Source organism: Macrosteles quadrilineatus, unplaced genomic scaffold (genome assembly GCF_028750875.1).
Source record: "Macrosteles quadrilineatus isolate MER2022 unplaced genomic scaffold, UCM_ALF_1.0 Scaffold_7__1_contigs__length_78375512, whole genome shotgun sequence".
NCBI classification, from domain to species: Eukaryota; Metazoa; Arthropoda; class Insecta; order Hemiptera; family Cicadellidae; genus Macrosteles; species Macrosteles quadrilineatus.
In genome coordinates this window covers 22,784,023-22,811,412 of record NW_026542600.1, presented here as the reverse complement: position 1 = coordinate 22,811,412, position 27,390 = coordinate 22,784,023, and the positions used below count along the sequence as shown (strand labels likewise).

The 27,390-nt window shown below is 33.9% G+C and overlaps 1 protein-coding gene across 2 annotated transcripts; it reads right to left on the bottom strand.

Moving 5' to 3' along the window:
* Window positions 1–219: 219 nt before the first annotated feature.
* On the bottom strand, window positions 220–26,949 carry LOC128998309 (ubiquitin-conjugating enzyme E2 G1-like). 2 transcript variants are annotated; one of them, XR_008491189.1, is made up of 6 exons: window positions 26,812–26,947; window positions 9,720–9,822; window positions 8,967–9,064; window positions 6,415–6,593; window positions 3,960–4,090; window positions 220–2,349 (listed from the first exon to the last, which is right to left on the bottom strand). XR_008491189.1 is itself a non-coding variant. In XM_054424389.1 (5 exons), exons 1-5 carry the CDS (start codon window positions 26,855–26,857, stop codon window positions 4,010–4,012), a joined length of 507 nt encoding a protein of 168 aa, XP_054280364.1. In that variant the 5' UTR covers window positions 26,858–26,949; the 3' UTR covers window positions 3,959–4,009. The 2 variants fall into 2 exon arrangements, 1 of the variants encoding a protein (XP_054280364.1); XM_054424389.1 differs by lacking the exon at window positions 220–2,349 and having other exon boundaries at window positions 3,959–4,090; window positions 26,812–26,949.
* Window positions 26,950–27,390: the final 441 nt, after the last annotated feature.

Here is a 27,390-nt window from a genome sequence, read left to right as displayed (position 1 = left end):
ACCTTTAGAATATGTGTTTAGGCTATGTTGTTTTTTAGCATTGTTATAGGCGAATTGCACATGTAAACATAAATAATTGTTTCAACAAAATCAGATGTGGAAGCAACTGATTTACTAGCCTATAACAATGTTAATCTTGTATACAAACTCCTGAGAAGGTACAACAGGTTTAAAGGAAGGATTTTCTGGATGTTTAGGTGAGTAATTTAGTTGACAACATGAGAAAAATCTGTCTGATGTATTTTGCACAAAAGTTTACAGTTCAAGCTTAAATTTTAATGTAATCAACATATATACAATAGATAAGACAACGGAGAAATTACAGTATCGATCACATATGTATTTATTTAGGCTGATCGTGACTAATGAAACAGCTGATCCTAAATAATAAGATGAAGATCCACTTATTTAGTTGTCAGCAATGCTGAAGAGCGCTACTAAAGATGAACTGTCATAAGTTCAAAAGATGTTCTTCACAAAATGATTACATTTCACACCTCATATAGCAACTAAGTAAATAGATCTTCAACTTACAATTGAAAAGGGTGTCAAGGCTGTTCAATTTAAAGCTGATCTTAGTCACCTCACTCTAATCACCACACAGCTTAAAATATGCACCCGAGTGTGCGTCGCTGTCCCAAAGAATTTAATTGAATAACTATCAATGAATCAAATCATATGCGTTTGTATTACGTTCATAATCGATAAACCCGTTTATAACATACCTAATGTACAAGCTTTAAATAAATACACACATAAATAAATCTTACAGCCTAAGTATTCTGTAACAAAATTTGTTGGACTTTCACATTGTCACAAAACTAAATGTAATTAAAAGATTATCCATGTATTTAAATGGTTATCCATAAAAAAAGCCATAATTGAACTAATCCTTTTCTTTGACACCAATTTTTTTTTTATAAAATCATCAACAATTAATTAGAATGATGGTTTTTCTGATCAAAAAACTGATGCTACTTAGCTGACACAATCTGAGCCCTGGTGCCGACTCTAGTCCCTACTACATCCTATTTGTTCACTCTACATAATGCAATCATCATGTCTGCTTTAAATGATTTCACCATTAATTTTTACTTTTTCAATTTCACATACAGTAAAAAAATGTGACAGAAAACAATACAATTTTGAATAAATCTTGAAAATAATTAAATTTGCGTAAAGAACATGTATAAGGCACATTTAATTGTTTGGCTTACTCACATTTATTGCTCTTGCGACTCAAACAAAAACACCCTTTCTCTGCAAAAACTATCAAAATATTGTCTCCGCGGCCTACAAAATTTTGAATACAAGTGTCACATCTAAAGAAAAGATAAATTTGATCTAATTACCAAAATATTTACACGTGACTAAAATAAGGAATATACACGAACAGGCTGGGAGTTATGTGAATTTATATTAGTAAAAATTAACGATTTACGAGAGCCAGGTGTTCAGTTATAATTAATAATACTAAATTATACTTCTGCCTGGATTCTTGATTGTTTGCAGTAAAAATAAAAAGTTAAAACTGAATTTTATGTTTACCAACTTTCCACAGACAAAATTATAAGACCCGATCCAAACAGAAACTAGTTACATCAACTGCATGTCTAAAAATACTCAATCTGAATTCGATTATCAATATATTATCGATATATAATCAATATAATCAATACATTCAGTAAATAACCGATGCAATTTAAATGATACTTTGGAAATCACTAACTTTTTGTTATGTAATAACTTGTGAGACTCAGCTTTTCGTGTATCCAATTGTCTAAGAACTATTCTGAATCAGTTTTATCAACTGTAGGAACGAATCATGAAATATATTAATGATAGATCCTAAAATAATCTGACACATTATTCAGAATAATTGTCCTTGTGCAAAAACCATGACATTATAATTAGACTAAAACCTTCTCATCAATTAACACTCACTGCGTAGACTGAATTGAAATAAACACAAAATTAAGCTAATTCGACAAATCTAAGAGTCGGCACCAAACTAACCTTATTTTAGAAAATAAAGTTTAAAAATGTGAGTGAATATGTACATTTGATAACGATGACAATTATATAAAAATTATTTGTCACATAATCAACCAACCTGGGAGAAGTACCAAATGTAGGGCAATCGAACATTAACTACATTGTCTGAAGAAAAAAAGTTGATATCTAAATACGATGTATTGATTGGTATCAAAACGATAAACAGACAACATACGAATAAACAAAAGTAACACCAGTATTCAGTTTGAGTCTTGATATCACTCACACTCACTCATAGTGTCCACTCACTGACACGTTGCACACTCGCAGATACCATAATCTGGTTGGTTTCTCCTGTAACAAACAAAACTCACTGGAATATGCTTCATTTGAAAACTTTCCTCAGAACTACCAAATATAATCAATGTTAAAATAACACGGGTAGGCTAATTTGAACTTCTTTAGACACAAATGTATGAAAGGTTAAGGTTTGATAAGACAAATTCAACTGGTATGAAAACATTGTGCATTTGTGCAAAACTGAATTACATAACTCAGTTTTTTTTCTTTTGTCTTCCCTGACACTGGCAATGGTGTTTTACATTTTTCCTTAACAGTATGCTAATGTTTTTTATGGTTGGGATGAAGTCTGATTACTAGAGGGTGATTATAGAAATGTTAACTTAATTAAAAACTTCATTATCTATTTTTTTAGCATTAAGATAAATCTTTTGGTTTAAAAATGGCAGCCATTTGAATTTTTGTAACATAAATTACCAAAAGATGGCTGGTTTTATGAAAAATGCCAAGAACACCTTTTATTTATCACTTAACATTTCTTATCACACGACTCCAAGTTCAAAATGATCAAATAAAAAATAGCGGAGGAATCAAAATTTTTAGACGCAAAATAGGGAAAACTACTACAGCTTGGCCTTATTTTGCCTGGTCTATACAACTAAAAATCACGATTTCTCAGCTATTTATTATTTAATGATTTTAATCTTGATGTTGTTTGATAGGGAACTATATTTCGGCCGCTTAGAAAGCGACCTCCTCTAGCATTGGTTTAGCATTAGCGCGCAGGTCGCTTTCTAAGCGGCCGAACTATAAATGATAAATAAAAAGTGTTCTTGGACTATTTTCAAACAATTAGCCATTTTTATAAAAGCCTGTTATAAAAATTAAAATGTCCCGCGGTCGCGGCACCATCATCACGTGACCTGCGTGCCAACTTCGACGGGTCTGGCAGTCACGGTACCATTTTCAACATGTCCCATGTTCGTGGCGCCATATTCAATTTTTCTCTCTGTCACGGTGCAAATGTTAAGATACTGCGACCACGAAGACATCATCGTAAATATGTCTCACAATCGTGGAGACATCATCATTGTTACCAGCTACACTGACGACATTTTTCCTCGATCGCGGAAACGTCATCACCGTCACTTGCAATGCGGCGAAATCACAGAAAAAAATCCTGAATCAAATGTAATCCTGTTCCAATGATCGGAAATATACCTAACACAAAAATTTCCTGAAATTTTGAATCCCGTCTAGATCTTGAATTCGGAGAGTAAGATCACTCTCAACCTACAGCCAAAATTCTTACTTTTTCACGCCCCTTTCAAAATCCTCGACTTTCTTGGGATTCCCGACATAGCAGAACCTTTTATCAAACACTAATAAAATCTTAGAAAACATTAGTAAAAGAATGGGCTAATTTATTTTTCCATTCTTTTCATTAATTTTTGAAATAAGCATATATTCTTTACTTACACATGGAAATAACCCTACACACAAAGACTACAATGTTTTCAACTAGTTAACAAATTGTTACTTACTCACAAGAAATATTCATGCACAATATCATAGAATACCTAGCAAAATTCAACATGCTTTAGCTTAATACAACTGTTATCAAGGTTTGGATGAAATCTTGAACGAACTTATAAATAAATTACCTGGTTTTTTAATGGCATCCTTTACTTTCAAATTTAAAATACATAATATCCTACAAACATTCTTCCTGACTTTTTCTAACACATCTAGCAACTTTCCTCTTGAAGTCCATGTAATTCTCTCTCCATTCTTTCTGTAATAGTAAAATTCAAAAGTGAGAATAACCGTGTCAGAGCTAGCTTAGGTTATAAATAAATCAGCTTTAAGTAAATAGATCAGGATCATAAATATAAAAATTACTAAAGTAAACCCTCACTAACTGGACACTCAGTAACTTGACAACTCGACACTCAACAGCTGACAGGAAGCACGCAAAAAAACCAATTCTTTCAGATCATCTTATATATTAAAACGTGGGAGGGTTTTTTATCCCAGGATTCTGAATCTACCACTTAAAAGGATTGTCATGATTCTTCTGTTGAAAGAAAGATATTTTTGAGAGGAAGAGAAAGTCTAGTCATAATTTTAATGGTTTAATTAACAGCTGGTTTTAAACAGTCATTGAAATGTTTACAAGTTGTTTACAAAAATACAAAAAATATTGATAGTCGTTATTAGATATTCTTACAAAATCTCTAAATTGAGTTTTATTTTTAGTTTTTTTTCCTACCCTTAAGGAATTTTGTTTTCTGGAAATGCATAGTTTTGAACCATCTATCGCTAACAATTACGTATGACTAAGTTTTGTAGTAAATATAATCCGTGTGAATGTAGGTCTGTGCTATTAAATTTTGTACTCATAATGGGAAATGTATGTAAGTAGTAAAATACCATTAAATTTCATTTCTTTTTGTTTCCTGAATCACTGATGATATATTCTAAATAAGGTTATACTACCTTGATTGCCAAGTGATTCTTGTCATCCAATGAACAGGATTGCGTGTTTCAACGACAAAGCGTCATTCATTGTCAGGCATACTAAATCGTTAAAAGAATACAGGCCAAGGGAGGAGGGTGGATTGTATCCACAAGACCAACAAGGGAAAATAAGGAGCTATGCAAGGGGCGCAGTCTAAACAAGCAAGTGGAACAACAACACCCTCAGGATACCAGACTCAAAATAAATAGGGGCAATAATAAAGTTGACAAATGTCACGATTGAAAAAATATATATCAGAAGCATGTCAGTCCCAGGAAAGTAGCAACGTTTTCAATCCATTCTGGAGACATTTCTCCTTCATGGTTAACAACGAGCTGAGGAGGTCCTCCTATCGGGGTTCAATACTTAACTCTTCTCAACAAGAAACATCACTTGAAAATTAGATCAAGGCCCCACTAGAAAAAACAGGCCATGCTGCAGCATGGGCAGTGCAACACTATGGCACAGTGGTGGATAGTTGTACTAAACTCTTACCATTAAAATCTTACAAACAGCCAGCTTGTTTATTTACCTAAAACATATGGGAATGGTGCTGGCAATGAATTTATCAACGAAATCTATCCACTAGTGTGACGTCATGGATCCTGCGGCATGGCCTGTTTTTCTAGTGGGGCCTTGATTAGATACACAAAAACCAAGAAAACGTGTAAAGAACAAAATCTCCTAATAGTAACAACTTTGTGTTAAAATGAAAATTAAATGAAATGTGTTTCTTGTCTTGTAAATTTATACAGACTATTGACAATGTCATAAAACAGCTAAAATTAGCATAGTCAGTTAATGAATGTTTTGTGTCCCAAAACGCCACATGTCAATAATGTGCGTTTTGTGTCCACATGTCAATCTTGTATGTGTCAGGGCTATCGGAAAAAATCATAAGGGTTGCTAGGAAATTTAATGTGCAAACAGCGCTTAGGACACAAAACACACTTAGGCAGAGTCTCGTCAAAACAAAACCCAAAAATGACACTCAGGGATACTAAAAACTCTGTTTACAAAATAAATTGTAATGATTGTTACAGGCCTTACTATGGCGAGACAAAAAGACCATTGAACACTAGAATCAAAGAACACCAAAAAAGATTTTATGGAAAAATCTAAGATCGCTCATCATTGCTGGTCCGAAAATCATCGTATGAAGAGACCTTTATTGAGACCTTTCTTTGTAGCGTACCAAATGCCTTGAAAGGTGACATCATGCATGGGATTTTGGAACTGACAATGTACATAGGAGTTAAAATTTTTGAAGCTTCTAGCTTTTAATCTATTACAATAGTAGTGTAGAGTATTGAATAATCTTGCGCTATCTTCATTATATTATTTCATCTATACTGAATTTGTAATTTACTCTTAAAAAAGCCTTGGCAAACAGTGAAACACTGAGATCCTCTATTGAAATTTTCAGTAGCCTAATTATGTAAAGATAGGCCTAGATATGATTAAAAGGATTTACATGTATACAAGACAGATTTGTTTTCACAGAAAAACATAGTAACATACTAAAAAGAGTTGTCTACTCAAAATTTAAAGAGACCAATTGCACTACCATGTACTAATATGTAAATAGGCCTACTCACAGCGGCATCCACATTGGCAGGACTTTCATCATTGGGATCAGCCAGCATTGATATTACTGAGATTAGGATTGTCTCTACGGTATGAACTGGAAGCCATCTTTCTGAGGCCTTCTCGTAGCCCCACTTGTCATCGCCAGGTTCATGTAATATTGATATGCATACGTCGCCATTTTTTTCAACTGGAAAAATAATTAGTATTAAAACACAGAATAATTCAGAGTAAAGAGTCACATCACTACTTGTAATCCTACTTGTATTTAAACTACCTACAACCTTTAACTTCCTTCACTCACTACATTCAACATTAAACAACTGAAAAAAATCCTAGAGAAAACCACCAAGTTGTCGATGAAATTACCACAATATTCATTTGTAGCCTATGGTCATTGAGATATTTAATCACCAATATAATAAAATACCCCCGCCGCAGCATACCTGCATACTAAGCGAATTTCCATTTGTCTGAGTTGATTTTTAAATAAATCTACTTAAATAACATAAGACTGAGTACCTAGGTTTGCTGCTACAAGGAAACTAATAAAATGTATTTTTTAGTAAAATATTCATAGCTTAGTATAAAACAAATACATTTGCTAAGTTTGATCAAAATATATCCATAAACTAAACAAGCAAACAACAACATTTTAAAATATTCTCCATAAGAATAACATGGGAATTTTAAATTTACAATTTTTTGAATTTTCTCCGTTACCAATAACCGTACAAAAACACTTTAATATACTAAATTAGTTGTTTTTTTAAGCTCTTTAAAAAGGTCTAGAGAGAAATTGGGAAATTTTGTATTTTGAGGGTCAAAAATGAGAAAAACCATTTTTTACCCCATAAAACCCCCCGTAAAACCCCGTTCCCATGGTCCGATCATGCTGCTTCGCGAACTCATTCAAGTTTATCCAGCGTTACACCTTTAAACTAAATTTCATCAAAATCGGACAAAAATTACTCAAGTTATCGCGTTCACGGACGTATATATATATATATATATATATAAGTCTATATATATATATATATATATATATACATATATAAAAATTTGAACGAATGGTGTTTTTAGCCTCTGGGGACATCAAAATGAAAAAGTAAATCGGTCCCGGGCCTGGGTCTTACCGTGCCACCTACGGTAATAGCTACTTCCCTATAGGGAAATTCGCTAAAAGAAGGTTTTTTTTGGTTGAAGTATATTTTACATTAATATATAAGGTGAGCCCTCCATTCTAGACTAATCGTAAAGCAAGAGCAATCAAACAGCCAATAACTGACTAAATGAGGACTTGGTACTGACGAATAAGTCTTTCTTCTATTTGGCTACATAGATATTTTAGGCTAGGCAAAAGTAAATCTTCACAAAAAGAATAATAAGTACAAGGTTAGTTTTTGGTATTATTTTGAGTGTTGATATATTATCTCAACTGCATTTTATTCATAGGTATGTCTAATGCGTTAATCAGGTATTAAAACAACCGATTCTTTTCTGATCTATTGTTATGGAATATGCAGTACCGCTGAATTATTACAATTATTATACCGATTATCATTACAATATTTGTTTGTTGATTCTATTAATGATAAAGGACATCCTCCGGGTATCCGAAACCAAACCAATTTGTTAGAACATCCACAAATCTCTAGAATTTTCAGTAAAATAATTTTACTGTTATTTGCACCTCTTTCTCCGACATAGAAACCACACTACAAAACTTATATGTTATCATGCTTTATTCAGTTGACAATATTTGATTTGATATAGGCCAGTAACCATATTATAGAACCTACTTATCATGCTAACACTGTACCAGCAAGCGGACGACAACCATATCGATGCAAATAAAATGGAAGTTAATTAATTATATGGATCTCGCAGAAAGCTGGGGTGTGGAAAATTAATCACAGTTTAAGTTTTTATTTGACTTATAATTTGAAATATCATCATATGAAGCTGAAAATCACTCAAGTTTGTTGCTAAATCATGACTATAGGTTACCTCATATCAGGGTTGTTTTTTTTTAAATGGGTCTGGACTTCACATCCGGCCGGTACGGGTCGCTCACCTTCTAAGTAATTTTGAGTGTTTTTTATGTTAAACGTTAGTGTCTGTTCAATGTCCGTGATAAGTATTATTCTGTGTTTAAAAACTATGACGACCTTCAAATGAAATGACAACAATACTTGTACGCCTGAAGATGACACCACGGAGTTGAAACCAGGTGCAACATAAAGCAACGAATTGGATTTCTTAAATGCAGGTATTTAAACCACTTAAGAGTAAAAATTTAGTCCTCTACTAGTTTTATGAAGGTTTTTGCCTCACTTGGGCACCTATTGAGTGTAAAAACATGTACCGGTAATGAAACTTATATTTTACCTTGTTCTTAAACCTTAAAAAGAAAATTACCACAAGTAGCCTGTAACTTATGACTATTCAGGGAGGTAGGCATATTTTAAATTTTTTTTTATAATGGGAATAACTTCTAAACACATTTAAAATTTAACGAAATAATTATCTGTAGGCTAGCTTAAGTATAAACAATACTTACTATTTGGATGCCATATTTCTGTCATGAATTTCATTTTGGGTGGTCTTAGTGGGTATTCTTTAGGGAATAGTAAATGTGCTTTAAAGAACCCACCCTCGCTGGAAAAAAAGAAATATATTAGTAGGACATTTTAAAGGCAGAAATAAAAAAAATCTTAATCGAATATAGTATAATTGGCTACAAACTATGTTTTGTATACAAATTTTGAGCTGACCTGGGCAGTTTTTAAATCTTGAAATGCAACACTTCAAGGTGACTTAGTTTTGATTGGCAACAGTTTCACCAGAAATCTTTGAATAAAAGAGCAGCAGGAGTTAGAGGCTGAACAGTCATAAAATTTAATTGGTCCTGGTTAACTTAGTAAAGTGAAGCAAGTGGAGTGCAACTAATGTTCACAATGAAAGTAACCAGACTTGCCTTGAAGTAATTAGCATATGTTCAGAGAACTAAGACTGAAATATAACCGAGTACTAGGTTATAGAGGGATGCAGGAAAATATGGCAGCTATTGTGGAGCAAACATGATTTGTAAACATTTAATGAGAAAATATATTGCTCTATCAATAATACTCTTATAATACAACACATTGATCAAGTAAAAAAAAAGAGTTAGAGCACAGTGCAAAACTGAACCCCTCAATCAAGGACTGTTTCAAAGATTAACCAGTATTATGATTTAAAACTGAAAACAAATTACGTGTTGTTGAATATAGTCCAACAATAAATTACATTTTATTATAAATTTAGAACTTACTACAAGGTGTCTGGTGGTCCAATAATAAGAACTTCCCATCTATAAATGTCATTATCATCTATTAGCCCAGCCGAGAACCCTTCAACTGGGTTTTTGTTGAGTTCTGAAAAAGAAAATAGGTACACTTGTAGATGACAAAGTTTTCACAAACATTTCTTCACAGTAATAGGCTACACATTTTAGCCTAGAGGTACTTTGTGTTCATATTAAATATGTTGACCCATATTTCGGCTTATATAGAGATTGTCATATACTTCAGAGCTTCATTCAAGGATTCATCTCCCAATGTTGTATAAGGTAACGTAATGTGTAGAATGTACAATTTACTAAGAAATATAGGCCCACAACATTAATCATTAACAATAGAAGCAGCTCAACAGGCTTAAAATATGTCAAGTGAATGTAATGTAACATGAACATTACAAACACAGCAGTTTTAATTGAATTCAAATAACATATTTCACTAACAAGTAATCAATTTTCCATATTAAATTAAAATAGTCTTTGAGCAACGCTTACTAATATGCGCATATACACAAATTTGGGAACAGTGGCTCCGGGTCTACGTTTTACCATAGGTCTTACCACCTACTGTAGAGTAATAGCTTATTCCCTACATGGGAAAATGTTTTGTTTCAGTTTAAATATTCAACATTCTTAGTCACTTGTAGCTTTAAATGAGTTTTAACTGCGCAGAGACTTACTTCTATTACCAATTAAAAAAATAAGCAAAACCCTCTAGCTCACTAGGATAACAGGGGGTGGGGGTTTAGGTGGGGGAGAACCACAAGGTGGGTAATCGACTTCCGTACGAGAGAAAAGAGTAATTTATGGGAATATGGAGTAATTATTTTTGGAAAATTAAATAGGAAAATGTAGTCGATCAATATCAACAGAAATTCTGATGGGGTTTTGCCACCCCAATTTGAGTCAGCCCAAACTGACCTGTAGGGCAATTAGGCACGTCGCAAACACTGGGTCCGCTCAGTTCAGTCCGCTCAGCTCTGCTCAGGTAAGTCAGCTCAGTTCCGGCAGTTTTCCCACACACTGTGTCAATTCGGTCCGCTCAGTTCAGCCGTTTTTGAGCACCAAACACAAGTGGACGACAGACACTGTCATTGTTCGCAAGTAAATTATTAATTTGTGCCGGGGTTTCCGTTAGTGTGATTATGAGTTCCAACAGTAGTGACGAAGAAATCGCTGTTATAGCATTGGCACTAGCTGCAGAAGAGGATGATCACCTCTTTCATTGTAATATTGTAGTACCGTAATCCTTGTGTGACAGGTCGTACAACAATGGATATGTTTGTACAACAAAAATAAGTCATTCATCAGACCTCATCTTTAATAAATAATCACAGTAGGCCTACTACGAACATGTGTCAGACCACCCAAATTTAGTTGCACAACACTGGCTGATGTACTCTACACATCACGGTGCCTCCGGTCCTTCCGTCCTTTCTGTCCTAATCGCTCCCTAACCGAAAAGTGGCTGAGACAGACGGAGCAGACTGAACTGAGCGGACTCAGTGTGGGACGTGCCTTACCGGCTGGTCCCGCACGACCCTTTTACAATCCTATTACCGTAAACATTGTCCGTTTTAGATAGGACAAAAGCAGAAATGTTTATTAAATTTATGCTATTACTGTAAACGAGTAAATAAATATATCAGATAATAATTTTATTAATGTTAATATTGAACTAGGGCGTCCCCAGAAGCGTCGCTAACAGGATTGTAAAAGGGTTGGGCGGGACCAGTCGGTAATTGCCCTGCAGGTCAGTTTGGGCTGCCTCAAGTTAGGGTGGCGAGGACTATAAGAGCATTGTTATTGGTATTTGGTAAAAACATTTTTACTGAAGTGGAGCATTCTGATTACATTGTCTATGACCATCTTTTTGTTGTTTTTAATATTCAGTTTGGGGGTTGAAAAGACCAACTTCGCGAAGACTGCAATAACTCAATAATTGTTATTGTTATTTATTCAATCATAGCCTTTATTTGTTGTTAATAATTTTAGTTTGATGGTTCACCTACTGTACCTTTTTGTAAAATGGTGTTACCGTCGAAATGAATTGAATTGAATTGAACTCGAAATGCTGAATGTAATTCATTACAACTGCAATAATTAAGTCTGTATGTGCTATTCTGGCATTATTGTGTTTCTTGTAACACATAGAGTGCTAAGCTTAGTGGTGAAAGTGCTTTCAGAAGATGTGGGAATATAATGTTTTTCGCTGGACGAAGAAAATCTTATGTTTCGTTAGCCTGCATTGATTGTGTGGGTACTTTTAGTCAAAGTTAGGTTGGTTTCTTTATAATTCATTTTGATTGCCCCAGGATTGCGTTTTAAGACTAATAATGGCTAAACGTACCTTGTCGGACAAGAAAATTAGATGTACTGTAGTGTCGTTTTAAACTCTGCCATCATCAGGCTAACAAAGGGATAGCCTACACTTCTTGAGGGGTGTCGTCAGAATAAGTTATAAACAATTTACACCTATCACAACAACGATTACAGCTCGTAACATCTAAGCTGGCACTTGGCCTAGCACGAGCAGAGTAGGCGGGAGGAGGGTGGAAGTAGGGAAAACACCGGGCTGCAAAAACTACCGCTGGCTCACGGGGTTGACTCCCAGTGTATTATGTACTTGAGCGCCTTCACGTGAGTCGCGAGGGCAGTTGACTTGACCCGCATGACGAGACATAATTTTTTTTAACTAGATCCTAGTAGCCATCGGCCAAGTACCAGCTTAGATGTCGTACAAGCTGTACAGATAGGCCTATCAATTACACGCGTGTAGGGTGACCCGGGGCAATTCTGGCATACAGATGTGAAACTTAACTTTAACCCTCGAGCGGGCACTTGTGGAGTTTTCCTCCGCACTTGTAGTTTTTGTTAAAATAATTATGCATAATGGGTGTCGGCAGTCCGTGTCCGGCTCCATACTTCACGCCCTCATTCCGGGAATGCCCCTAAGTTATTTTCAACCCCAAATTCCTCCTTATTTTGTTGTCAGTTGCAATTCAGTGACACGGTGTCAGTTTGCGGAGGTTTTCTCCGCGTGCGCCCTATCACGTAGTTTATTTCCTCATGCGCTCTTCTGTATTTGACTGTTTTAGTTGTGTCTGAAGTATATAACTATTTGGTGTTCCTGTTTTATATTAGACTGATGCCACTATGGATTTATTAGAAAAGGATAAATTACGAGGATTGCTTGATAGTGTCGAAAGGGATGAAAGAATAGAAGAAATACAACCAAAACAAGATTTTGATTAGGGTATTACTCATTTAGTTGAGACTTCATTTATGTACTTTAATTTATATTAGGCCTATAGGCTATATTATTTGTTAATGTATAGTATTAATTGTTTAGCCTACACATATCCAAACTTGATGATTTATATTTTATTATTTATTTAATTATATTATTATTTTGTTTTTAGACACATAAAATTTGTCAAACTGTGTGTAGGCTATGTAAAATACATACAAAAATATAATCATGTTTAAACGTAGGCCTATTATTTTATTTATAATTATTATAAAAATATATTTTGTTTGCATATACAAGGGTGTCCATAAAAATCATTTCAGGACTTTGGGAAATGAATCCTCATACTAAAAGGAAGAAAAAAGGTTATGAGAAGGTATGTCCCAAAAATAAAACAAAACAATTTTTATCTGTGAAGTTTTTCATTCGATGATTATGAAATTATGCATAAATAAGGCATTATAAAAATAAGGCCAAGTTAGTTCGGGGAACACTTAATTTCATCTGATCTCACAACTAAAAACTTTCTATATTAGTTATTTGTCGTTCGATTGTTTCGATCTTGATATTGTTTGATAGGGAATTAAAAATGCTAAAAAAAAAATATTCTCGACATTTTTTCAGAGTACTAGCAGTTTTTTAGTTATTTAAGTTATAAAAATTCAAACGGCCGCCATTTAGAAATTTACAACTTAATTATTATTTCTATAGTAGGTCTTGTGTATGTTAACATGCTTAGGTACTAAATTTCATAATCATCAAATGAAAAACTTCACACAGATAAAATATTTTTGTAGAAAACAAAATGGTGGATACCTGGGTAAATATGAATTTTTGGACATACCTCCACATAAAATATTTTTCTTCCTGTTAGTATGAGGATTCATTACCTTAAGTCCATGAAAAGTTTTTTATGGTCACCCTGTATATGTATAATCACATACAGTACCATATACATATATGTATGTAACACATACCGTATATGTATAATCGCATTATTGGGGAACAAAACTCCGCACGCGCCCTCTCTCGTAACACCAACAGTGATAACTTTATTCTACCAAATTGCTCAATATGTTTATTTGAAATATCACTCATATTTACTTGAACAAATAATGTTATCAACAATAAAATTAGATTCCTGATTAGGTTATTCAACATTTACATACAATATTGCGTTATAACAATAAGTGAAATAGGTAGACAAGAACATGGTCCGTTTAACCATTATAAGTCATAGTTTCTGAATTAATTCCTATTGGTTTTGTGATTGTTGTACAGTATTGTTATGAGAGTACGTCAGTCTAAGTTAACGTTAGAACCTTAACCGAACCGGTTAGGTTATTTACCAGTTATTTTTTTGGCCGAGTTTCCTTTTCCCCTAGACCAATAGGCATAGACCCCTAGACCAATAGAGATTAAATTAATTCTTACATATTTAACGTATTCACGTTTTAGTTTTACGACAAAGTAATTATTGATTTATATGAAGATGAATAACAGTATGAAAATGGATGGACCTAGTATATTTTTTTTGCTGAATAATATGAAGTTGGCAATGGCATTGGCAAATCACATGCACATCATCTTAATAATACGATTCCACCAAAAAACACTCTAAGCTAACCTCAATGTTGTATAACAAGCTGTAAAGTATCACCGTTGAAGATTGTTTTAACGATAAAAGTGCCTGTTCAACAGATTGGGCACAGATGGGCGTTATTTGAATATGTCCCGGTACCGATGGCATGGAAGGGACTCACCTGTTCTATGGCACTGAGCCCTACTCTTGTGGCACTGGCGGGTACCATGGTTCGTACTATCTCGGGGCTGCAAAGGGATGACTGCAGGCCTGGGGCGTCGCAACTCTGCAAGCTACCACGACAGCGGCGGGGTTCGGCTTTGTCTATGGAGTGTGCGGAGAAGCTGTTGGCACACCGTACCATTGAAGAGCTGAGGAAGTCGTGCCCATTCTACTGCGGTCCTTCGCATGGTGGCGTGTTGGTGACACAGGTGGCGGAGGACACTTTCGTGGTCACGAATCCATCATTGAACATCACCCTGTCCTGTCCCACCTTTTCATCAGTTTTACCCGTAAATGTGCCAGGGGGTTTTGAGGTTAAAGTTGGTTGCGATTGCGAGTTGGTTGATGGGGGCGTGGTTTTGATATCCAGGCAGTACCCTTGTTTGCCGAGTACAGAAACACCTTCCATTATTCATGTACTGCCTGCGGCGTGGACCTCTTTGGAAAATTTCACAGTAGATCCGTTTGTGTCCAATTCTAGCGCGGTTTTTAGAAATTTTTCTCATATTTTAAATACGAATTGGACTGTTTTTTCTCCGTCTTTTGTGGTCCACCAGGACATTCCGCCATCGTTGCTGGATGACGTTGTTCTGCCAGAAACTTGGTGGGATGTCACAGACGTGACGTCATTTAAATACGTTGTGATTTTTGTATGGTTGGGGATTTTATCGGTTCTTTTGGTTTATATATGTCTAAAATTGTACATGATTAATGTTGAAAATACATTGTTGGTTTCAAATGCAAGGATCAATAGGAATTTAGGGGGGGAGTAATTAAAATAGGTTTTTTTGCTGGTAACATGCTATATAGGGCTAGGATTGATAATTTTTTTTTTTTTTTTTTTTTTATTGTTTTATTAATGTTTTGAAGGTATTTTGATAGTGGAGACGCTGAGGACATCGTCTCGTAAGGTAGGGGGGATGTAAGGGAGATGTAGGTTTTATATTTGTAGATATTTGTAAACTAGAGGTTGTAGAGGTTGAATTGTAGATAGTGACCTTGCCAACTAGGAAGCGTGCTGGAGGTGTTTTGGTAAACACTGGGTGCTTTGCACTCAGTAGCTGTCTGGTCAATAAATAGGCCACCTGAGGTAGGGAAAGGGGTCAGTTGCCCGGGGCAAGGTGCCCAGGAGAGTTGGGTGAGTACTGGTTTCTCTATCTTGGGGTTAGGCCCTGTAGTCGGGAGTTTGTACGGGAAGTTTTGATTTAAGGGGACTGTAAGTTAGTTGGGGTTTTGTGATTTGTTTTGAAGGAATTCTTTTGGGGATTTATACTTTGTTTTGATTAGATTACAAGGGAATAGTTTCACTTCGTTTTTGGGGATTATAAATCTAAGATTCAAGCTACCTCCAGAGCAGGGCCGGACTTAGGACTTCAGGGGCCCCGGGCAAATTTTCCAATGGGGCCCTAGGATTTCAGTGTGGGGTCCTCCCCCGGGGAAAAATTCTAAATTTAGGCTTCAAATAGACCAATTTAAGGCCAAATAAGCAATAAGTTATATCAAAAATCGTTCTTAAAATATAACTATTTTAACATTTTTTTATATACAGCATCTTTTAATTTTATACACAAAAAATAAAAATGTTTGAAACCAGTCACTATTTAAACAAACTCTGACCAAATGTTTCAATTGCTTTGTAGTACCAGTGACGGCATATTTGGTATGGTAGCATGGTAGGCTACCATAATATATTTGGATTAGAAGCATTGATATATTTTTGTTTATTACGTATTTAAATTATCGATTATTGCCGTCGATTTGTATTTTTCAATATTACTACAATTTAGGTGTGATTATTTGATTATTTTATTTTCATAATGGTTTTGGTACCTATGGCATTCTCGTTTTTATAATATGTTTAAGTCTTAGCATGAAAATTATTATTGAGGACTTTCAACTTTGAGTTTTTTATTGACGAGCAAAATCTTGCAATGTCTAATAAACACTCACAAGCTAACTATTTATATGAGTAACTAAAAGATGTTTAAATGGTTCCAATATCGATTAATACAACATAAACATAGCATTGAATGCAACATTACTCACTTCAGCTTTGTTTTCGTACTGTTAGTTTGCAGAATTACAATATAATAACTCAAAAAGTAAGACAATTTCAACCAACTTGACGTGACCACTAGTCTCAAAGGGAAATGACAAACTATGGGAGTAAAGTGATTTAAATTGTTTTGGATAGGCGATAAGGCATTTTATGTGTGTGTATGCGAGTGCGTGAGACTGACAGGACTAGACAGGATCCCTTATCAGCTCATTATCATTGATTGTTGCAGCGGCTTCTGCTTATCGCTTGTTTACGATTTCAGTCGACAACGCCCGCCCACTCCCAATAAATGTAATTTTTTTGTTAACGTCAGACGACTCTAGTTGTTTTAAAGTGTCTATATATAGATGTAAAGAATCTTACTGGCGCTGCATGATTTTGACTCCAAATACTAAATTGGAGATCAGCATTTCGACGCATAACTTAATTAATTACTATTTTACAAAACCTTTAAATTGAACGCATAATATACTTCTACCCCTTAAAATCCTGATTGGTATATACTTATAGGTAAAAGAAAAGAATAACATTTGATAAAACATAAACGGAGCAATTTTTTTTTTTTTTTTTAAGTATTTGAACTCCAGTGAATCTCCATTTAACACAACACAATTTTACAAGTTACGTTCTACGTTGGGGCTAGAGTTTTCATTTTTATTGTATTTTTGCCCCAAGCGTGGGGCCCCCTTCAACTCATTCGCCGCGGCCGTACGTTCGGGCGAGCGGCTTCATTGAAACTGAAACTTGTCCATCACAGCCTAGCACATATGCTCGTGTAAACCAGGCCTAAGCGTGGGGCCCAGTGCAACTGAGGAAAAGTCCCTTAGGGTCAAGAATTTCGTTCCTAGTAATGCCTTAAAATGTACCTAACAATAAACTTAAATATACGATAACGAAAATAAAAATAAAGCTGTTACAAAAGAAGGCCATTTGGTAAGTGTCTGATAATTTTTTTAAGTTATTAATAAAAACTACTGTGCAAGGGGGCCCCTGTCGGGGCCCCCCTTGGCCCGGGGGCCCCGGGCGATCGCCCCCTCCGCCCATAGGTAAGTCCGGCCCTGCTCCAGAGCGGTTCTTACCAGGCATTTGTTAGTAGGCTATACTTAAGAGTAACCGTCACTGTATTAAAGCTTGATTACTTTAGACAAATTAAAATCCTATTTGATGAACACAATCTGATTCTCTTATTGAACAGCTACCCAGCTCATAGCATAAAGTAGAATAAGTTTAAAGATTCGGGTTTGCTATAAAGCTACGCTCCCATGTGCGTATGCAGGATAACCTATGAAGAGCAAGGAGGTTTTCTGCATATCACATAAGTTTGTTGAAAACAAAAACATTTTTAGTTGTGGACAAAAACAAAAAAACTGTAGACAAAATATGAGGTGCATTTGGTGATCAAAGCGTCTCTCTCAACCCAGATAAAATTGACAAACTCAGCAAGCCTCGACATTTTTCTAGTGACACTTTGCTCACTAGGCCCTAGTTGCTCATTTATAACCATCAGATTCTTATTTTTTGTCAATCAAAAATAAGTGCACAGAGATTGTGGAGCCAGAATAATGACTCACAGACCAGGCTACGGTACGACTGCATTTGTATTTCATAAGTTAGTTTTCCCCAGGATTGGAAGAATATAGGCCTCTCGTTAATTAAAGTGAAAAGGGTTAAAACATAACTTTACAGCAAAGATACAGTCGGCATACCATACCTCTTACGTTTTCAAGTAAATCCATTTAACTTAGGCCCTATGTCAATGAACGCCTTAAAAATAGACAAAAGGGCATCCAAAATGCTAAGAAGGCATTAACAACTGAACTTGCAACAACTCTATGAATATTTGAGAACCAACCTAATTGAAGATAAAAATTCATACACAGGACACTGGATGTCAGATTATGAATAAGTTTACAGGCTGGTAAAAGTCTTAATTTTATGACCATGTTTGATGCTAGTCAGTGTCAGTAAAGCTTCATGAAACATCCATAGAACCTCGGAATCACTTGAAAGTCCCTAATAAGTTTAGGATCTACTGAAAGAATAGGGTATTTAAAAATATCCTATAGGCTAATAAAGTAGAATATCATATTTCTGTAAGGTAAGGGACTAGCCAGGGTGCTAAGGGCATACTCTATGCGGGTCATTCCATATGAAATCAACCAATAAAAAATTATTTTCAACCTGACCATCTTAGATTTTGATGAAATTTTGCATACTTGTAGTATTTTGAGTCCTGAATCCAAATATGTTTTTTAAAAAAATCTATCTTTTATAGTTTTTATGATATAAATATTTGAAAATGGCAAAAATTGGCGTTTTTTACCGTGCGCGCAAATCTAAAATGTTGTCTAGGATGAGTTCTATTAATCCTATCAAGTTGTACAATGGCTCATTTTAAAGAGGATTCAAATGCCTTTAATCTGATACCAAACTCAACCTACTTTGGTAAAAATTAATTTTTTTTGAAAATTTCAAAATATGTTTTTGAAAAAAAATTTAAGATAGTGTTTTTTGAAAAATTTGAAAATTACATATATTAAAGAATGTAATCTAGTAAGTACATTATAAAAATTTCAAAATGGGATGATAATGGGATCAGCAGTTATGATAAAAATACTTGACTATGGTTCACTGTTTCCAAGCATTTCGGCGCATAAAGCGTGTAAGTACTAACCTAAATGTATCATTAAATAAGAGTCTATTAATTATATGATTAAAATTAAAAATATCTGCCTATATTTGAATTATGTATGTCATATTTTGCTATATATAAGCTAAATCTAGCAAGTAAACAACATTATTCAAGTTAACAGAGTTTCCGTCAACCTTTGAACAAATATGGACCAATGGGTTTTGGTTCAGGTTCCTCAGTCTTTTCCAGTTAGTTGTGTTGCAACGATTTACCGTAATCAATCTTTAAGTCTGCCTTTTCACTAGGCTGGAGACTCTAGTCAGCCACTAGATCTGTGCAAAATCACATTGTGAAGCACTTTACGTTTACACTATCAGGTTGCAGCGACCCATCTCGACTGTAGCGACTCGGTCTTGAGACAAGAGGAAAGACTGACAAACATAAGTTAGACCTGTGTACCTGTCAAACAAATTACAACTTCTCAAGACGGGGTCGCTACTGCCGAGGTGGGTCGCTGCGACCTGATAGTGTAAACGTAAAGTGCTTCACAATGTGATTTTGCACAGATCTAGTGGCTGACTAGTGTCTCCAGCCTAGTGAAAAGGCAGACTTAAAGATTGATTACGGTAAATCGTTGCAACACAACTAACTGGAAAAGACTGAGGAACCTGAGCCAAAACCTATAGGTCCATGTTTGTCTGTCTTTCCTCTGGTGACAAGAGAGAGAGACAAACAAGCATTGATAATTTTGTCACACAATATATTGTGATCAATCTATTTAAATCCTGTAGTAACCTTATTATTGATACATATATAATATTCCATGATAGCCTAATTATTTAGTTTTGGGGAAATGTCTGCTCATAAGTACCTATAAATAATGTACCGGTATTCTCACTTTAACAATTAAAATTTTTTTAGTGAAAACTGATTTGTGGATTTAAATACCACAACCCACATACCACATTTCTGTATAACTTCTATTTTGATATGTCAAAAATTAAAAAAAGTTACGGAGAATTTTCAAAATGCCCATCCGGTTATTTTTTAACTTTGCAAGGGTATTTTTTAAATATCATAGCAGTCAAATAAAGGAATTGGATTATGGCTGCTAATAATAACTAAAGCTCAAAACATCTGTTTTCATTAGAAAAATAATTTTAAAAAATAACACTTAAAACTTAAAACCCAAGTATTTTTTTTTTTCATGTCCGGGAAATTTTGCTCCAGAACTAAGGGTCGCGACGCCATAAGTAAGGGTCAGCAAATTGGGTAATTTTTTCTTTCTTTTTTTTTAAAAGTTATTACTGCTTACAAAGTAATCAAAGCAGGTATTTTCTTAATCCCAGATAAATGGGCTATTCAATTATGGTTTTAAGTCATAAATCATAAACTTACTGGGTTTGCTGTAGACATGGAAGTTTGGACGACTTTTTTTTACTAAAAAAATTCAGTGAAAAATAAGTATTTTTAATTTTTTGCAGAACCATAGTATGCACTATTAAATATTTTTTTAAGTAGAGTATTTATCTGGGAATAGAAAATTATAATAAACATTATCATTTAAAGATAAAATTAATATGAAAAAAAATAAAATATGAAAATTGGAAAGTTTGTTCAAAGTAGCCCCCATGTTCAAAGGTTGACGGAAACTCTGTTAACTTGAATAATGTTGTTCATTTGCTAGATTTAGTTTATATTAGAACAAAATATGACATACATAGTTCAAATATAGGCAGATATTTTTAATTTTAATCATACAGTTAATAGACTCTTATTAAATGATACATTTACTTTAGTACGTACACGCTGTATGCACCAAAACGCTTGGAAACAGTGAACCATAGTCAAGTATTTTTATCATAACTGCTGATCCCATTATCATCCCATTTTGAAATTTTTATAATGTACTTACTAGATTACATTCTTTAACATATGTAATTTTCAAATTTTTCAAAAAACACTATCTTAAATGTTTTTTCAAAAACATATTTTGAAATTTTCAAAAAAAATTAATTTTTACCAAAGTAGGTTGAGTTTGGTATCAGATTAAAGGCATTTGAATCCTCTTTAAAATGAGCCATTGTACAACTTGATAGGACCAATAGAACTCATCCTAGACAACATTTTAGATTTGCGCGCACGGTAAAAAACGCCAATTTTTACCATTTTCAAATATTTATATCATAAAAACTATAAAAGATAGATTTTTTTAAAAAACATATTTGGATTCAGGACTCAAAATACTACAAGTATGCAAAATTTCATCAAAATCCAAGATGGTCAGGTTGAGAGCCTTGTTGATTTGATATGGAATGACCCATGCAGAGAAAATAAAATATTCTGTAAGAAAAGTTAGATAGGCTAAGGTAATTTGACAATTTACATTATTGACTTAAAAATTAAAGAAAAACACATTTTTGGCTAATATATATGGATTGTGGTTTACTAAGTTAACTTAAGAGTCGGCAAGACAGCCGGCCATCTTGGATTTTCTGCCCATAACGGCAATGGTAATGGTTGAAGCATATTAGGCCTACAGCATTGTTTATTAAGATAAAAAGTTGCATAATATCACCATTTTAAAGCTATTGAAACCACAGATTTGATTAGATATAATCTACTTTTAAATTTTAATTGTTATTATTTTGTCGAACTACATAAATATATTGACTTAAACTATGATTCTTTCAACCTCTAAAACAACATTTTTAAAGTTCTGAAATGCAATTCACAAGGAAAATACGGTATATATTTAACCCTCCCAGTGTCATCGATGGTAACGACACGCTCTGGGGCGTCAAGCGTCGATGCATCGATGGTAGTGCAGACATATTATCTTTATTCATATTATCTTTTAACTCAGTCAATTTCAGTCCGATTTGGACTGGATTGATATCACTGAAACAGCAGAAAACTGGCTTTCTTCTGGTGTCTGTTTCATAACCTCACTTTTGTTTGTCTGTTTCCAGATGTTTTGAGACATATTTTGGTTGCCGTGTTGCGTGTTGTTTTTGTTGTTTACAAGTTGTTTGTTACTATTTCTTTATCAAAAACTGATTTTTATCGGTTTAGACTATGTATTTATCTGTACAAAATTATCAGTGATGACTAACTTATTGGTTTGATGTGTTTGCAGCAATATATTTGAAGGTTATGTTTACTGGTACCTAATGGCAGTAAAGTCATTGTAATAGGCCTAGTGAGTGATTTTGTGACTATTCCTCGATCATATTTATGAGTCTTGGCTGTCCTAAAATTTAAGTTAACCATACTAAAAAGTTCATGTTTAATTTTTTGCTATAGGCTAATATTTATAAATAAATGGCTTTATTTCAGATGTTTCATTTAGTTACAATTACTCATAAAAATTGGGGCACAGAAATTTTTTCATATTCTTATTTTGTATTTTCTATCTTTCTAAGTAGGTACTTTTTTTATGATAAAATAGTAATAAAAACCTAATTATTTGTGCTGAATCATAACATAATGTGCATATATTTAGCTGCACATAAATATATAACAAGGTATACCGGTAGTTATTTTTTAAACTAGATTTGTTACATTTTTTAATAATATTACTGCAAAATACCCAAAAATCAACTGACACCACACAAAAATGACTGACACCAAGAGGGTTAAGAATCACATAACTTAAGTTAAAATGTTCTGCTTGGTAACTAAGCTTAAACAGTGCATGGTTACGCTTCAACGTGAACATATGTTTTAGCTGATCAGCGCGGCGGTCGGACAAAATAATAATGTAGTTTGACAAAATAACAATTTAAATTAAAAAGTAGATAGCAAATCACATCCACAGTTTCAATAGCTCTAAAATAAGATATTTTGCAGTATTTTTTCTTAATTAAAAATGCCCTAATATGTTTCAACCATTAATATTGTCGTTATGGACAGACAATCCAAGATGGACAACTCTAAACCAGACCTGTGCGTATGGTCACATAAGTCAACATGCGACCTTGCGTATCATGATTAAGTAGCCTATTTTATAAGTTTTAGGCTACTGTAAAAAGTTTAAATTAAACATTAGTATTATGGTAAGCAAAATAGAAACATGTAGGCCTAATTTAATAAATTAGTCTATAACAAAACAATTCGTATTTTTTTTTAGAAGGCTATTTTACTTTATAGTCCAAACCACATGTGGGCTAGGCAATACTTTAGCCTATGCCTACTTTAACCCTTTGAGCGCCAACTGCTGATAAATCAGAAAGTAGATTTTATTCATTTAGAGCTCAAATGAGACTGCTGACAATAATAAAAATCAGTTTAGCCTACTTTATATAGTAAAAATTTTTAACTGTAATACGTAACTGGGAAAAAGAGCAATTCAAATGGCTATGACAACGCCTGGCCACGGCCTAACCCAGCTGATTGTATTCTGTATTCACGCTCGAAATAGTTATTGAATGTTGTTGTTTACGTTATCATTAACTTAACCTCAGTGGGTTTTTTTTTTCATTATGTTTTGAATAATTAGTGTATGTTTTTAGTTATTAGTGAGACTCACTGAGTAAATTTTGCGTTGGCTATTTATCAAATGCACATTTTCATATATTTTTTAGCACAGTAAATTTATTTATTTATATAAACTTAACTTGAAACTCTTTAAAATTGTAATATTTACTTTCATTAGGCAGTAGGCCTACTCAACAAGAAAATGTGTATGAAAAAAAATATTGATTTGTGTGGTAGTTAACTTATTAAGGCCTACCCAAGAAAATAACAAAATAAAACTTCAAACAATTTTTTATTTTTATTTTTGAGATAATATTTTTTTCCTTATATGCAATGATTGTATATTTAAATACAGTTTATTACATGTAGCCCAAAATAAAATAAACCGGATCCTTTTATGTCAAGTCATTCAAATTCTATAGCACTTTCGCCAAAACATACAAAATCACCGATTTTGCTCTGGCCATTTGGTGCATCACATGCATGTTAGTGCTGAACCATAGAGGAAGTCGTTGCACCTTTTGGCAGCACTCAAAGGGTTAAAGGCTATTTTTCTTTCAAGAAATGAAATCCTTAAGCTATCAACTTTGTCAATGAGTTTTAGTGAGAAGACGTGTGATAAAGAGGAAACCACATATAACTTAGTACGGTATGTCCAAATTTAAAATGTTTCCTGTTCTACGCCTATATTTTCAAAGTTAAGTTAGCATGAGTTTTCAAGCAATTATTGCTGATTTAGGCATTTCCTTTTCCAACGTAAGTTATGTCCAGACACATTAAATTTCACACAAAAATATGAAGTACCTAGGCATATGCCTAACGCAGAGGAAGGGATGAACTTAAAGAGACGATAACCATAAAACTTAACTCCTTAACCCTCCGAGTGTTATTTATCGCTGCAGCGACACATAACACACTTTGTGCAGTGTTTTGTGTCGCTGCAGCGACTCACAAGGCTCTATGACTGACAAAATCGGATTGAACTGGATCGAGTTAGGTATCGTTTTATTTTACAGATTCAGAGCTTTCTCCGGAGGTCTGTCTCTAAGCGCTATTCATTTTAGTTCCAAAAATATTGAAGCAGACAGCTGACGTGCGTATTTGTAAACAGCTTGGTTATCCTCGGACCGATGACTGATGTGTTTTATTACGTTTATCATTGTTTTAGTATTAAAAATCAAAAGTAGTGATATACATGGTGCATTATAAGAAGATTTAAGTGATTTTGAAGGGCTGGTTGATGATCCTGAAGAAGTAGGTGGTGATATTGATGTAAATTATCAGCCAGACTCCTAGCTATGGTTAGGCTATGCATTCTTAGCTAAACGCTATGTACTGAAATCTGTTTTTTGCCCATAACTTATTTATTTGCAAATCTACTTCCTTATATTATTATATATTTGTAATCCTCATAAAATTTAGAACAAAGTGGCTATTTTCAAATATTTATAGGCCTATAATTTATACAATTTCATTGAGCGCAAACTTATTTTTTTTTTGACAATTTTTCAAAATTTTTTTTTACCTAAAAAATTTTTTTGAAACAAATGTTCCTTATGTTCTATGTATAATATTGAAGCCCATGATTTTCCAAACAAAATGGTATATAGAACAGTATAATTAACATTGTTTTCAAGCTTCTCAGATCCGTTTTAATAAAACCTTGCAAATGAGCAAAAAATAGGCAGACATTAAGGCCAAAACAAGGGACACTCGGAGGGTTAAGTAACTTCCTTTAACAAAAAAATATATGGCTTTGTTAAACTTAGCAACCAAGTTACAATGTTATCCTCATCAAGGATAACTTATTTGAATTCAAAGAGAAACAATTGATTATTTTCAATGCTTATGAAAGGTTTGCCAACAAAACCAGTGAAGTCCCAATTGGTAACTAGACCAAGGCCTGGGAAAATGTGCATTAAGTTTAGCCCAGATTGCTAACTGGCCATTCAGAAAACCAATTTTAATTAAGTTAAGTTAATTATCAGTAGGCCTAAACTTACGTAGGATTTTTCAGTCCTAACTTAGGCCTAAGTTAACTGCAAACTTGGCAATCAAAGTGCCGATAAACTTTTTCCTAGAAGTGACTTTTAGACCCTCAGTGTTATAGCCTATTGGATAAGACAAAGGATAATGTAGCATATCTCTGAATCTAATACCCTAGGCATTTAAGTGACAACTGCTCAACTAAGTTACCATGCTAATTTCCAATGCATTGCTTAAGATCAGATAAAAAAACCTTGGGCTTATCATGATTAAAACATGATTGGACAGCATGTTCAGTACATCTTAATGAGTTGGTATGCTGACACTGCTATTTTGAGGACCATGATTATAGGCTATCCATATGTGGTTCTTGTTTCATAACCTAATAGAGCAATGTGGTGCTTAAAAAGATTGTTTCATCTCAGCCTCTGAGCATACCTATGTCAAGGCTATAGATGTGGTGGTAGGCCTAGTGCAAATGAAAACTCAATTTCAGTTTATCTAGAGAGGCCAAAAGAAATAGTTCGAATTAATTTGTGGACCAAAATCTATATTATACTTGCCTATTATACCACCTAACTGATGACTTTATTGAGACAATAAAACACATTGACCAACATAAGTTACCTGTTCAAATTCTGAACTAGAATAAGGATAAAAATACTCCAATTAACTAGATATCCTAACAGAAATATATATTTAAATTACTTAATTATTGTAAAGTAAAATTGTCACAGACATGAGTAAGGTAGTTTTTGTCTGAGAGAGATTAAAATGGTGGAGTGGTATTAGCCATCTCGGTTTAAATGGTAAATACTGAGTAAAGTTAAACATATTTTCATAATTTTTGCACAATACCTGCGAGCTGTTTTCTTAATAGGAGAGCGGACTGTGGCTCTGACATTAATGAGAAGAAATACTTTAAATTATATAAAGCAAACACTTGTGTTTAGCAAAAATGGCTATACGTGACGAAAGACTTTAACGCATGCGCAATCGAGCGATCTTCAACTAATACACAAACATATGGAACGAAACAAGAGACTGAGAATAGAAGGGAACATCCGGCTACTTTTTTTAGTATACGAAGGGAACTGCTGATAAAAATGACGTACTATATAATATGTTTATTATGAGTTTAGACATCTAAGTGTCCTTATAATATTTTCTGAAGATATCAAAATTCCTATATTTCAGTTCTATTTTCCTTATTTAAAACAAAATCTATTTATTCATAATGGCTTGTTTTTATCAGTTTTATAGAATTTTATAATAATTGTTTCACTCATTTTATATCAAGCGATGCTAATAAAGCTTCGTATAAAGACACAGTAAACTTAAAAGAAATAAAATTGTCTAAATAAAAAGGTTAAATTACTTTCAGCGAATTTCCCTAGGGAAGTATCCATTAGGGAAGTAGGTGGCACGGTAAGACAT